At 43.0% G+C, this 12872-nt stretch overlaps 1 protein-coding gene across 12 annotated transcripts in view; it reads right to left on the bottom strand.

Annotated features, from left to right (window-relative positions):
* wnk1b (WNK lysine deficient protein kinase 1b) overlaps positions 1–12872 on the bottom strand; it is a 97938-nt gene that overhangs the window by 24909 nt on the left and 60157 nt on the right. For 10 of the 12 annotated variants that reach the window (XM_017494321.3, XM_017494325.3, XM_017494322.3 and 7 more), the window contains exons 6-10: positions 12559–12647; positions 9202–9421; positions 8794–9118; positions 7960–8156; positions 1044–2273 (exon numbers count right to left, since the gene is read on the bottom strand). In XM_017494321.3, the coding sequence (XP_017349810.2) occupies positions 1044–2273; positions 7960–8156; positions 8794–9118; positions 9202–9421; positions 12559–12647 (2061 nt within the window). The remainder of the gene's footprint in view (positions 1–1043; positions 2274–7959; positions 8157–8793; positions 9119–9201; positions 9422–12558; positions 12648–12872) is intronic. The other 2 variants (XM_047162360.2, XM_047162359.2) reach the window with 1 other exon arrangement.

The following is a 12872-nucleotide window of genomic DNA, read 5'->3' as shown; positions in this document are numbered from 1 at the left end:
AGCAGATAAGATGGAGAAAAAAAAAAAAGAGCCAAGAATTAAAAAAAAGAACAACAAAAAAGACGAAGCGAGAAATGGAATTGCAGGACAGCACTGATGTCAGATTTCTAAGGGTTAACATGAACCGACTCTCAAACTGAAGGCAAACCGAAATCCATTACAATAACAAACGATACAAATTCATCACTGTATGTGTCCTCAACACAATCTTAATAAGCTTAATTATACCGTTTTAACCATTTCCAGCCAACTACAAGGCACCTGCTCTAGAAAAGCAGGAGTTATTAATAATCAATAGATTGAAAAATAAAGAAAGAAAGAAAGAAAAACAAACAATCCATATGGCTGAAATGACTAGCTGCGATATTACAAAAGCAGGTAAAGGGAATATAACGTGGAGAAGTAAACCTGCTCAAACCCCCAATTTTTGTTGTATGTCTGCATGTGTTTGAAAATGCAAATTCTCCGTTTCCTCTGGATCCCTCTCCCGCGTCGCAGTTTACCGTTCGTCCGTTCACTTATTTGTGAATAAACGTATACGTAAATAAAAAATAAAAAAAAAACGCTCCCTGCAGGGGTAAGGGGCTCCATTCAACTTTGAATTTGCATGTTAGTGTTACAGATATACAGTGAAGATGATATAGACCATATATCTTCAAACGCACACGTCATATATCTGCTGATATGAACATACACACAAAATAGTACTTACTCATATGAAAACTTAAAAGAACAAACGAGACAAATGAAAGGACAACGCAGCAACTGTCTGTTAAACAAGAACAAAACAAACAAACAAAACAAAAAAAACAACCACATAAATGTCTGAAAAAAGACAAGGAGATTTCAGAAGGCAGGTTTACTTGCACTTTGCCCAAAGAGTCCCCGCATAAATTATAAACTTGTATTGAGCTATGCACGGCTGGAGAGGGTTAAAACCACAACCACAGGGACAAACTGAATCAGGTAAAAGAGAGAGAGAGAGAGAGAGAATGGGGGGAGGTTAGGGAGGAGAGTAAGAAGAAGCGTTTGGGTGTAATCACCAAAGCAGAACCCTGTAGGCTCAGAGCAGTCTCCAGGTAGGAAAGCTCAGGAGGCTGGATGGTGGTTTGTCGGGCCCAGGCGCTCTGTAGAGTGCTGATATTAGAGCTGAATGGCTCAGACGGAGGGATGAAGAGATAAGACTGGTGAGTGGGAGGATGGCCTTCGCATGTTCCGCTCCCTCTTTCGGATGTCTGGGGGATGGACTGAGCGAGCGAGGCATCCAGACACGGGCGTCCTGCGTGCGGCAGAGGCGGTGAGTGAAAGTCTCCAGTGTCAGATGTCACCGAGTCGCTGGAAGGATCCGGGCTGCGCTCTTTTTGAGTGTGGAGCAATAGCAGGCTTCCTGGAGGCAGTGGCATCTCCGGGCTCATGTAGCTCCCCAGTTCCTCGGTCACCGGCTGCAGCCGACTGCACGGTGCCGCGTTTCCTGACACCTCTTCCAGACTGAGCTCCATGGAGCCGCGCCGGGCTCGGAACAGCCTCGCAGCCAGCGTTCCCGGCTCTGCTTGGACGCTGTGCGTGTGGAACTCGAAGGCAGGGCCAGGATCAGAAGTGTGTGCCAGTACTGGGGGAGCAGAATGAGGAAATGACGGGTGAGGCTGGTAACAGGATTCTTGGGCCATGCTACCAGGTGCTGGCTGAGGGATGGGACTGTGGTTCAGGCGCATGAGGCTCGGGACGTGTGGGTGTAAGTAGCCCGGGCAGGGCTGAGGGCTCTCGTACGCCAGGCTCGCAGCAGCAGCAGCCTGCATCTGCTGGTGGAAGGTGAGCTGGTTGAGCTGATGTGCTGTTATCGGGTATCCACTGTACGCCATGGCCTCCAAATGGTCCAGCAGGACGGCCTGGTTGAGACTCAGTCTGCGCACGGCCTCCTCCTGCTCCATCCGGATGTCCTTGTAGCTGTGCAAGGACTCCGTTGAAGCCTGCATTTGCTCGGCCAGTCTATGAGCCGCTATGTTCGGTAGCAGGAAGTGTGACGGCTCATGAGCTTCGACGCTAGAGAACGGTTGGAGGCCGCTCCCATAGCTGCGGTAGGCTGGCTGAAAGTGGCGCGTATGGGCCTCTAAGATGGAGGTGCTCTTGCGGCGCTGCACGTTGAAGCCTTTGGGTGGGCAGGACGGCGGCGGGGAGAAGGAGATGGGCCGCTCGGGGATGGAGGGGAAAGAGAGCGGCGGGTCAGACACACCCGAGCCCCCTCCACCGCTATACGGCTGAGCCAGAGACTGCGGCTAAAGTGACAATAACAACACATGGCATCGTAGTGAGGTAGCAGAAGAAATGCAGCATCATTCAAATACACAACGAGCAAGAGAAACGAAACATGGACGAGAGAGAATACCGAGAAATAATACAGCAGGTAAACTCATCACAAAGCAAAGAAACCTCAAGAATGTAGCACAGAGATATGAAATACACTTAAAAGCAGGAACGTACTGTCGCAGTATATAGGTGTGAAATTAAATACAGACATGGTAACGGTTGCGCAGCTCCAGCTTTGCTGATTGCTGATGCTCTGGTGATAAAAATACATCCACCAGGGGAGCAGCAGTCAGTCCTAGTTTCCAGAAGAACGCAAAACCTCCAAGCGTCTGTATTTAATGTGAAAAGGAGCGCTCGAGGTGGGTCGGCTTTGGGAACGTCAGGCAGACAAGCACCCGAAAGCATCAAAATGCAGATTTTCATTTTATACCATTCGATCTGCGGATACTACTCCACGTGAAGACTTTTACACGAATGCGTAGTACGAAGTGCTTTCTAACATTCTGGGCCTGGTCGGTAAAACCAGGTGAGCGTCACAGTCCAAATAAGTTCAAAGATTAAGGTATGTATCGGTGCTCCAGATAAGAAACACACACAGGACTTACAGCTCACTTTTCTACGACTCACTCATTTACGATGCTTATAAACTCTTACGGTCTGCTCGAGTCAAAATGACCTAGAAATGATTTTCGCCTGTTTATTTATAATAACATTTGTTTTTGATTTTCTGGGTTATTTTCTCCCTAGAGATTTAAACTGGAAAAAACAAACAAAAAAAAAACATGTGCAGATATGAACTAAAAAGATAATGTTAATGTGTTAATCTCCTATTTGTACTCCTTCCTGATATCAGGTGGAAAAAAAAGGACATATGAGGTAGTTTCAAACAAATGTATTTTTCTTTTTTTTAAATCTAAGTGGGCCGGTGAGAGATAACGTTGCTAAGTAATGAACATGAGGGTTAAAACTGTTCAGTTATTTAGACTGAATGTGCTGTGTCACCGAGGCAGGCGGCCATTGAGGTGTGCCTTAATCTGAAAAATGGCAGTGGATGCTGCATTAAAGGGAAAGACACCACCTCTGTGAGAAAAGCACAGTGCTCAAGCACAAAGAAAAATATAGAGGAACATTTATACTGAATATTTAATTCAACTGTATTTGAATTATTACGATAGACCACTAACGTCATGTGAATTGTGAATGAATTAGTTACAACAATAATAATAATAAAGAAATAAAACCATTCATTTTATGTATGATTTGTACTCTTAAATAGGACCTAAAATAGGTCTTAGAATTAAAGAAATGAAGTCTAATTGCGGCCGCCGGTTCTCTAATGTCGGATGCCGGTGCGTGTGTATGCCGCCGAGGCAGGCCTGACCCATCAGGATGCTCCTGCTTCACCCAGACACACTAACATACAGGGCTGGCAAAGAGTGCTGGGAGGCTGGCGCGGCGCCGGGGTAACACGCTCTCCAGCGCCTTGGACAGACGGCCGGCGAACGTCTCGGCGTCTGACATCCCCGGTCTGGGCGAGAGCACCGGAGGAGGAGTGGAGGGAAGCTTGGGAGGGTACGATGGAGAAGGAGCACAGGGTAAGCAGGGCACGCAAACGGACATGCTACGACCACGACGCGCAGCGGGAGGTGGAGAAGGCTGCAGGCGAAGGAGGGGGTAGAAATGTAAACACACAGAAGAACTAATGCAACAGAGGAAAATGATTAAATAACGGAAACATAAAAGTCATGAATAATAGAAGGTAAAACATTAATACAGAGACGGACGTGAACAGAATATGAATCCTCACACACAGATACTCGGCCTGAATTCGTTTCGGTAAGAATACACACTGAATAATGAACGCTAACATAAGCTTCATTTTGGAGATACTTTAAATCCACCTGTCATTTATAAAAAGAAAAAGAAAAAAAAAAAAAAAAAGAGAGAGAGGGGGGAAAAAAAAATGTTGTAAAAATAAATGTTTTTAAAGACCAGTGAAAGATCCGAATATCAGCACTACCACACTTCTAAAACGATATACAGAGTTAACGTGTTATATATTACACAGTGCATTTTTTTTTTTTAACTTTAAGAAAACATTTTTAGTGCTGTTAAGACATTTTATAGCACAAAACAAAATGGAAATTAGAAAGAACCCATAGAAACAAGGACAAATACAAAAAAAAAGAAAAATACAACAAATAACATGTCAGAAATAACAATGAATACAACTGAGCAAGTGAGTATCAAACGTTAGAAAACATCAGTGCTACGCAGACTTCCAGACTCATCATCAGTTTCTCAATGAACAAGTCAGCACCACATGTCTCAGATACACACTTCCCTCCACTAATATGGGCACCCTTGGTAAATATGAGCAAAGAAGGCTGTGAAAGATCGTCTTTATTGTTTAACCTTTTGATCTTTTGTTACACAAAAATACTCTTGGCACCCTTTTAGTCAATACTTTGTGCTAGCTCCCTTTGCCAAGATAACAGCTCTGAGACGTCTCCTATAACGCCTGATGAGGTTGGAGAATACATGGCGAGGGATCTGAGAGCGTTCCTCCGTACAGAATCTCTCCAGATCCTTCACATTTCGAGGTCCACGCTGGTGGAGTCTCCTCTTCAGTTCACCCCACAGGTTTTCTATGGGGTTCAGGTCAGGGGACTGGGAGGGTCATGGCAGGAGCTTGATTTTGTGGTCAGTAAACCATTTTTGTGTTGATTCTGATGTATGTTTTGGATCATTGTCCTGCTGGAAGATCCAACCACGGCCCATTTGAATCTTTCTGGCAGAGGCAGTCAGGTTTTCATTTGTTGATCTTTGATAGAGTCCATGATGCCGTGTATCCTAACAAAATGTCCAGGTCCTCTGGTAGAAAAACAGCCCCAAAACATTAAAGATCCACCTCCATATTTAACCGTGGGCATGAGGTACTTTTCCATATGGCTACCTCTCTGTGTGCTCCAGAACCACCTCTGTGTTTATTACCAAAAAGCTCTATTTTGGTTTCATCTGACCATCGAACCCGATCCCATTTGAAGTTCCAGTAGTGTCGGCACACTGAAGACGCTCGAGTTTGTTTTTGGATGAGAGTAGAGGCTTTTTTCTTCAAAGCCTTCCAAACAGCTTGTGGTGATGTCGGTGACTTCAGATTGTAGTTTTGGAGACTTTCTGACCCCAAGACACAACTAACTTCTGCAGTTCTCCAGCTGTGATCCTTGGAGATTTTTTTGTCCGCTCGAACCGTCCTCTTCACGGTGCGTTGAGACGATATAGACACACGTCCAATTCCAGCTCGATTCATAACATTTCCAGTTGACTGGAACGTCTTAATTATTGCCCCGATGGTGGAAATGGGCGTTTTCAATGCGTGTGCTATTTTCTTATAGACACGCCCCATTGTGTGAAGCTCAACAACCTTTTGCAGCACATCACAGCTATATTCCTTGCTCTTACCCATTGTTATGAATGACTAAGAAAATTTAACCTGTGTGTTACCTCATATTTATACCCCTGTGAAACAGGAAGTCATGGTTGAACAATTTCCTGTTCCTAGTCACCCAGATGTACTAAACAAATGTAAAATATCAATAGGAATATACTTCAAATATATTTCTCTCACATGAATTTATAGGGGTGCCAATAATCGTTACACACCTATATTTAACAAAAATTTTCTTTTGGATAAACCTGTTTTGTTTGCAGTTGTCTGATATTTTTGTGAAACAAAAGATCAAAAGTTTCAACAATAACGACACTTTTTCACTGCCTTCTTTGCTCATATTTACCACGGGTGCCAATATTAGTGGAGGGTGCTGTATTTGATATTTCCAGATTATCATAGCAAACAACCTCAAGAGCACTAAAATAAACACTTTGAAAAATTCCAAAATAGGTGTTTTATAAAACCCTGAAAAAGCATTAAAGCAAAGCAAGAGAAGTGAAAAGAAACCGAAGATATATTTTAGAATATTTTAGTCAAAAAAATGAAATAAAATAAAAGTTTACCCAACAGCAAATCAAATTCAATGCCTATGTTCTTTTTATACAAAAAAAAAAAAAAACCCGATGTAATTATGTCAAAATAATTAAGGATGACAAAAATATTAGATGCTTAATGAAGTCCCCAAGCTCACAGAACGGCACGAATAATTTAATTTCGGAAACGTCTCTGAGGGCAAGAATAAAAAAAACGTGAGTGTCTGATTTGATAGAGGACGTGATAATCTGGACTCCGAAAGAAAGAAAAGAAAAACAGAGACAGAGAGAGAGAGAGAAAGAGAGAGAGAGAGAGAGAGAGAGAGAGAGAGAGGTAGTGTAGGCACTCAGGGGTGAACTGATGGGAGTCTGGCACTCGACACAACACTGCTGTCTCTCACAAAAAAAACAAAAAAAAAACTCAAAGTGGATCAATAAACCAAACATTACGCAAACAAGGAACTCAAACAATGTAGAAAATAAAGAGTGCGGGAATGTGGAGGAGAGCCAGCATGAGAGTGCACAGGAGCGATATATATATAACGATAATGTGTGTGTGTGTGTGTGTGTGTGTGTGTGTGTGTGTGAGAGAGAGAAAGAGAGAGAGAGAGAGAGAGAGAATGACCCATTTGAAAGCAAACCCATTGGAGCGGGTTTTTTTTTTTTTTTGAGGTTTTATTGGTCGATAGATTTGCTATCTTTCACAGGCATCATTCCTTATAAACAAACCAGGGCGTGGCTGTGGCTCAGGTGCTAGAGCGGGTTGTCCACTGATCGTAGGGTTGGCGGATCGATTCCTGGCCCACGTGCTGAAGTGTCCTTAGGCGAGATACTGAACCCCAAGTTGCTCCCGATGGCACGCTAGTGCCTTGCACGGCAGCTCTGCAGCCATTGGTGTGCGCGCGCGCGTGTGTGTGTGTGTGTATATCTATGTGTGTCAATGGGTGAATGAGGAACAGTGTAAAGCGCTATACAAGTGCAAACAACCTCAAACAAACCACACGTTACCACAGCACAAGAAGAAAACCGGTGGTTAAGCCATGCATCACAAACATTCACACAACCAAACTAGCAGCATTCATGATGCACACGGATCTCATCTAATCCTGAGTCTAGTATCCTATTAACTCCGTTAACGTATACGCTTTGTGGTTTTCGTAGGGCTAATTCTCGCAATACCCATTTTATATAGTGAGTTTCTCTCTAAACGCGTAACCTCCCAAGAGAAATTCTAGCTTTTCATCATAACAGAGAGGATTGGGGTGGAGACCATACAGCGATATTACGTCGAACTTGGTCTCACGTTGCTTCCCATAAGCGTTCTTCATAAGCATGTTTGGATAATCACTCGAGATTCTCTGCCCCTTCTCTGTTTTATATTAATAAATAATACATTTGATCATAATTTGTAAAGATCTGTCGTTTAATTGCTTTTATATGGCAGCGCCTTTGATTCGTCAGTTCTGATTGGTCAGAAGGTGTTGATGTTTTTCTATAACAGCAGCTCTGACCGCAGCAAGACAAATCGCACGCTGCTGCTCGCTGCTGCTCTGAAGCATAACAAGAACAGGCTGCATGATGGGAAGTAAAACACCACCGAGTCAGATTCCAGAAGCTATCTGCTCTACACTAAGCTGCTCTGCTTCTTTTTTCTGTGACTGTGAGTCTTACCATGGGCTGCGGGGGGAATGCAGGGTGCTGCTGGGTAGTTTGCGAGGCAGAGGGGTAGGAGGGCTGTGCAGGCTGCTGCTGCTGCTGCTGGGGGCTCTGATGAGATGCTGCAGGAGAACTATAAGACATGTTGAGCTGACTCAGCGGCGTCTCGGAGAAGACGGATGAACCCTGTCCGCTCTCCACCGTACCTTCAGCTGGAAAGAGAAAAGCACAGCGTGATGCAAACAATAAAAGCGACCGTCCATATCTCGAGTCCAGTTAACTTCCTGAGAACTAGGACGTTCGGAAAGGATTAGGGCTGCTGTTAAATTCTTTTAAAAAATTAGCATTCGGATTTTAAAGATAAAACGGAGTAAATACTCAAGACGTGTCCGAATATGAATTCGCTTTGCAGTATGTGACACACAATCTACAGAAGGGGGAAAATCCTTAAGCACACCTTAAGAACACCTTGAGAAGACATTTCACTTTTCTTAGCCTAGCCTTGAGGGATAGATCGGCCATCTTCGACTCTCCATACTAACTGTTTTATTACGTTTCAAAAATGGCTTCCGGTTCACTACATAGTGTAGTTCAACATTAGACTCGTAAATGTGTTTAAGATTCGGCGACAGAAGAATTCCATTAAGGACATGTTGGGAATTCAATACCACTTTAGTACACACTTGTACGTTAGATCTGTTTTTACTCTGTGATCGCTCTTTTGGATTCAGATCTACAGTACCCTGAACAGCGAGATTTATTTTCGACAGAAGGTAAACGATGAGCCCGTGTGGGCTAGACATCAGAGGACGGTTAAGCTTCACTACTAGTATGTACAGGAGATGGCACCTTGCTGGTACTGCAGCTGCTGGTGTTGGTCTACTTCACACTCGTCTGGTTCGAGCTGTCCAGGGCCGGGAGTCGGTGGCTGGAGGCTGCACGGAGTCTGAGTGGCTCCTGGAGTTCCCGGAGGTCCGAAATACAAGGCCTTCTGAGACTCGCTCAACTGTTGTTGTTGTTGTTGTTGTTGTTGATCAGCTTCCTGTTTGCGCTTTTCCTGCTCCTCCCGAACTAACTTTCTCTGTTCTCGTTTACGGCAGATCAGTGACACGCGGTCTTTGATGGCCTTGGCCATGGTCTTGTGGTCGGCCTCGCACACGTATCCAGACTCAACCTGTGAACGCAGAAAAGCGCGCATCGGCATGTTGGATTCATAAACACGCAGCTTGGACCTACAGAAACCTTTGAGGAACCCACCATTTCTTGGGCCACATCTTCAGGAACATCCTTAAGGAGGTCAAAGGAGAACTCGATAGCTTCGTTGTCTTTATATTTGCCTTTCAGCTTTTTGGCGTCTTCGATGCGCAGCCAGAGTTTGATAGCGATCATTTCCCCATCGTCTTCCTCAGCCAGTTCCACCCGCACTCCCGTCTCCTCTTGGAAGAAGGCATGGTTCAGCAGGACTTTGATGGCATATCTGTGACAGAGAGAGAGAGACATGCAGATAATATGGAAAGATAAATTTCACTAAAGTTAACCCAGACAACTTAAACAAAAAGTAATATTCACTTAGACTGAGCACACACTTGAATATTTTAAGCCCAATTTGCACCCTCCGCAAAACCCCGGGGATGGGGTTTGGGGCGTGGCCTGATTCGAGGCTTGGTCCAAAAAATCCTCAATTGTGTGGTGTCACTACGGTTATTTTACTGCTCTGGATTGAGTCGGAGCCTCAGAAGTGATATCGTCTTCTGAAGTTTCTGTGAGACCTCGTGTCCGTGAAATCGTTACCACAATCGACAGGAGTATGGTCTCGCGGTCTGGCCGAATCGTCTAGCGCGTGCGCCGTTCGTTGGATTTACAATCGTAAGAATCGGTTGAAACCGTCCTTATGTCTGTGGTCTCCCACAGTTTCAAAATCAGTGAAGATAAAATAAATAAATAAATAAATAAATAAATAAATCATCTAGTGTGTACCTGGCATCAGCCACAGAGATATCTGTATAAACCCCAAAATATTATGCCGAGATGGAACAGTTCCACGCGCCTGATCATTACTCTTCACTTTTACTACATTAGAACAATAACAAGAGACATCCACAATATAAATATGGAAATTTGCAGGAAACAAGAAATGTGTTAAAGAGGTCCTATCCTGTCCCATCAATCCCACCCTCGAAAACTATCGTACAAGTCTCGACTTTTTTGTTTTGTACACACTTACGATCTTCTCAACTGGTTTCACGAGGAGGAAAGTTTCAAACTTTCCGAACGGGCCGAATTCCTCACATGAAACTTCTACAGGTTTGAGGGAAAAATTTAAAACTACGTGTTTTTTAAAAATAAATAAATAAATAAATAAATAAATAAACCCACTGAATAAAAGTACGTCATGATTCAGAGGAAAAAGTCTAACATTAGCATTCCATAATCATTTACTAAATACTGTTACAACACACGGCCAGAACATTACAGCAACCGAGTCCAGGTCAGCAATTATACTCGTTAGCGAGCTCATAAGTTTGCACCCCTCTTGACATGCTCTAGTTAATATATTTAATGTGCCTCATTAAGGTGTCTAACGACAAAGCGAACAGTTTACTGCGTGAGTTTTAATTAATAAATAAATAAATAAATAAATAAATAAATAAATCAGACCCAAGAGAGAAAGTATTGATTGGAAAGTGGAATAATATGGACATCATTATCGACAGTGATGAAGTGTTCAGAAATGAAAGAAACGTACACCGAGACACAACCAAAGTAAGGGTGTGCAAACTTTTACACCCAGCACGTGTCCAAAGCAAGGATAGAACAAGCAGTTAGCTCATTTTTGTTTGCCCCCCCCCAAATTATCATATCCGTAAGCCTTTTACAAAACTCGTATCACAAAGACTCTTTTGAGAAACCCCGATCCGTGGTGGCTTTCAGTCAAGACGAACCACATGGGCTTCTAAATGAAATCAGCACAGCGGGCTAACAACATAATTCCATCAATACGGCTACGAAACAACACGCGCCACTGACGGATCTAATACCGGTGTGTCTAAAGAGCGCGGGTAACTCGACAGGGGGAGACCACACTGGACAAAAGCTTCCGGGTGAGAACTGAAAAGCCTTTATTACTCAGGACGTCTGCGCAGTTTCTCAGTGTCGAGTCAGCTTTAAGGTTCCCACTGTAGGAAATCAGCTCGGCAGGTCAGCACCGTCGAGATATTCGTCTCGGCTTTATCTACATTGATATGGCCGCGACTAACGGAGACAGAAAACACGAACCTGAAAGATAAGATCTCGAAAAAAAGATGAAGCTCAGGATATTCATGTTTTGTATAAATACGTCCACGCTGGAAAAATCCCCGTAAGTCATTAGCTGTAATAATCAGCAGATAATCAGGTGTATCAGCAAAATACTGTTCTCGTTCCCTCTCTCTCACACGCACGAGAATATGCTCAAGCCTGAATTTTTTTTCCCCAATAGCAATTTTTCTGTTGCTAAAGGTTTTTCTGTATTATAAGGAATTTGTAGCATTATATAAATCATCCATTAGATCTAGAGACACCGCTTTCTCTTTTCTGATACCGAAACCCTGAGTATCAGCCGATTTTGTTAAAACCAGGGGGAAAAAAAAAAAAAAAGACCTGGCCAAAAACACGACTTACACAAGTGTTACAGCTTTTTTAATACGGTTGAACTGTTTCATACAAAAAAAATAAATAAATAAAAATAAATAAAAAAATAAAAAAAACCCTCATCTATCATATATTTAATCCAATTAAAAAAAAGGTAGAAATACAGCATTATGATTTCTAAACAATATCTTTTTCAAACCCAGTTCTCAATTCCAGTCTTTTCCGTTTTTAACAGGACCGGATCAAATTCATTTCTTTACTCCAATATGCAACGCACCAGTTTAATTTTATTATCGTTATTGTTGCAGGTATCGACCCCATACCGATCCAGGGCACCGGTTATTAGACCCATAGTAAACAAAATGTGTGTGCGCACATGTATATATACACTCGCAAAAATATCCCTATATACACGTATTATTGAAAAAATAAATAAATAAACATTTAAAAATGTACTGGTCTTAACATTTCGGACTTTTCCTGTGCAAGGTAAGAGTCCGAGAGTTGGGACTATAGTGATTTTCCACAGAACAGGAGAAGGGAATATAAAAATATGAAAAGTATTACACTAAGGGACACCAAAATACTTGACAGAAAAATACGTGTGCTTTGTTACTACACTTGAGTATTATTTTGGTTGTACTTATACTTTATTTGTGTGCGAGTTACTGAAATCGAATACTCACATCTCCACGAAAAAAAAAAACCTCTTCTTTTTACTTTTTCTTTTTATACTCCTTTTTCATTTCGACCTTCAAAAATACTCGCTACAAATGACAAGTGTGATTACGATTGTGCTCTGCCAGACCCCGGCCCAAACCTGCGAGTGTGCGTGTGTGTGTGTGTGTGTGGTGCTGATCATCAGCTCCAAGGAGCAAACCACTTCTACTCCAACACACCCCTCGTAATTCCCCCCGCTGCCCTCCCCCTCTGCCTTCCCCACTGATATCAGAATCTCCAAAAAGCCAGAAAACAACCGCTTACCGTTCGTCTTTGTTCTGTCGAATGCAGCCTTCGATGATCTCCTTCACCTCAGGTATGGCCACCTTATCGAAGCTGCTCGGCTTCACACCCTGCACAGTGAAAACGGAGATAAGACCATTAATAACAAATCGAATATGACCCGCGTTGTCGTCAATTATAACCGGGGAAAAAAAAAAAAGGAGATATAATTATTAGAAACGTTCCCAGCTAATTCACTATGGACTACAGATATGATATTACACGTTCACTCCACCTGCTCATTTTCCTTCTCATTCCTTACACACCACATATCCTGCAAAGATTCAACTATCTAC

This window comes from Ictalurus punctatus, chromosome 19 (assembly GCF_001660625.3).
Source record: "Ictalurus punctatus breed USDA103 chromosome 19, Coco_2.0, whole genome shotgun sequence".
Lineage (NCBI taxonomy): Eukaryota > Metazoa > Chordata > Actinopteri > Siluriformes > Ictaluridae > Ictalurus > Ictalurus punctatus.
This window is presented reverse-complemented; position numbering and strand designations above follow the sequence as displayed.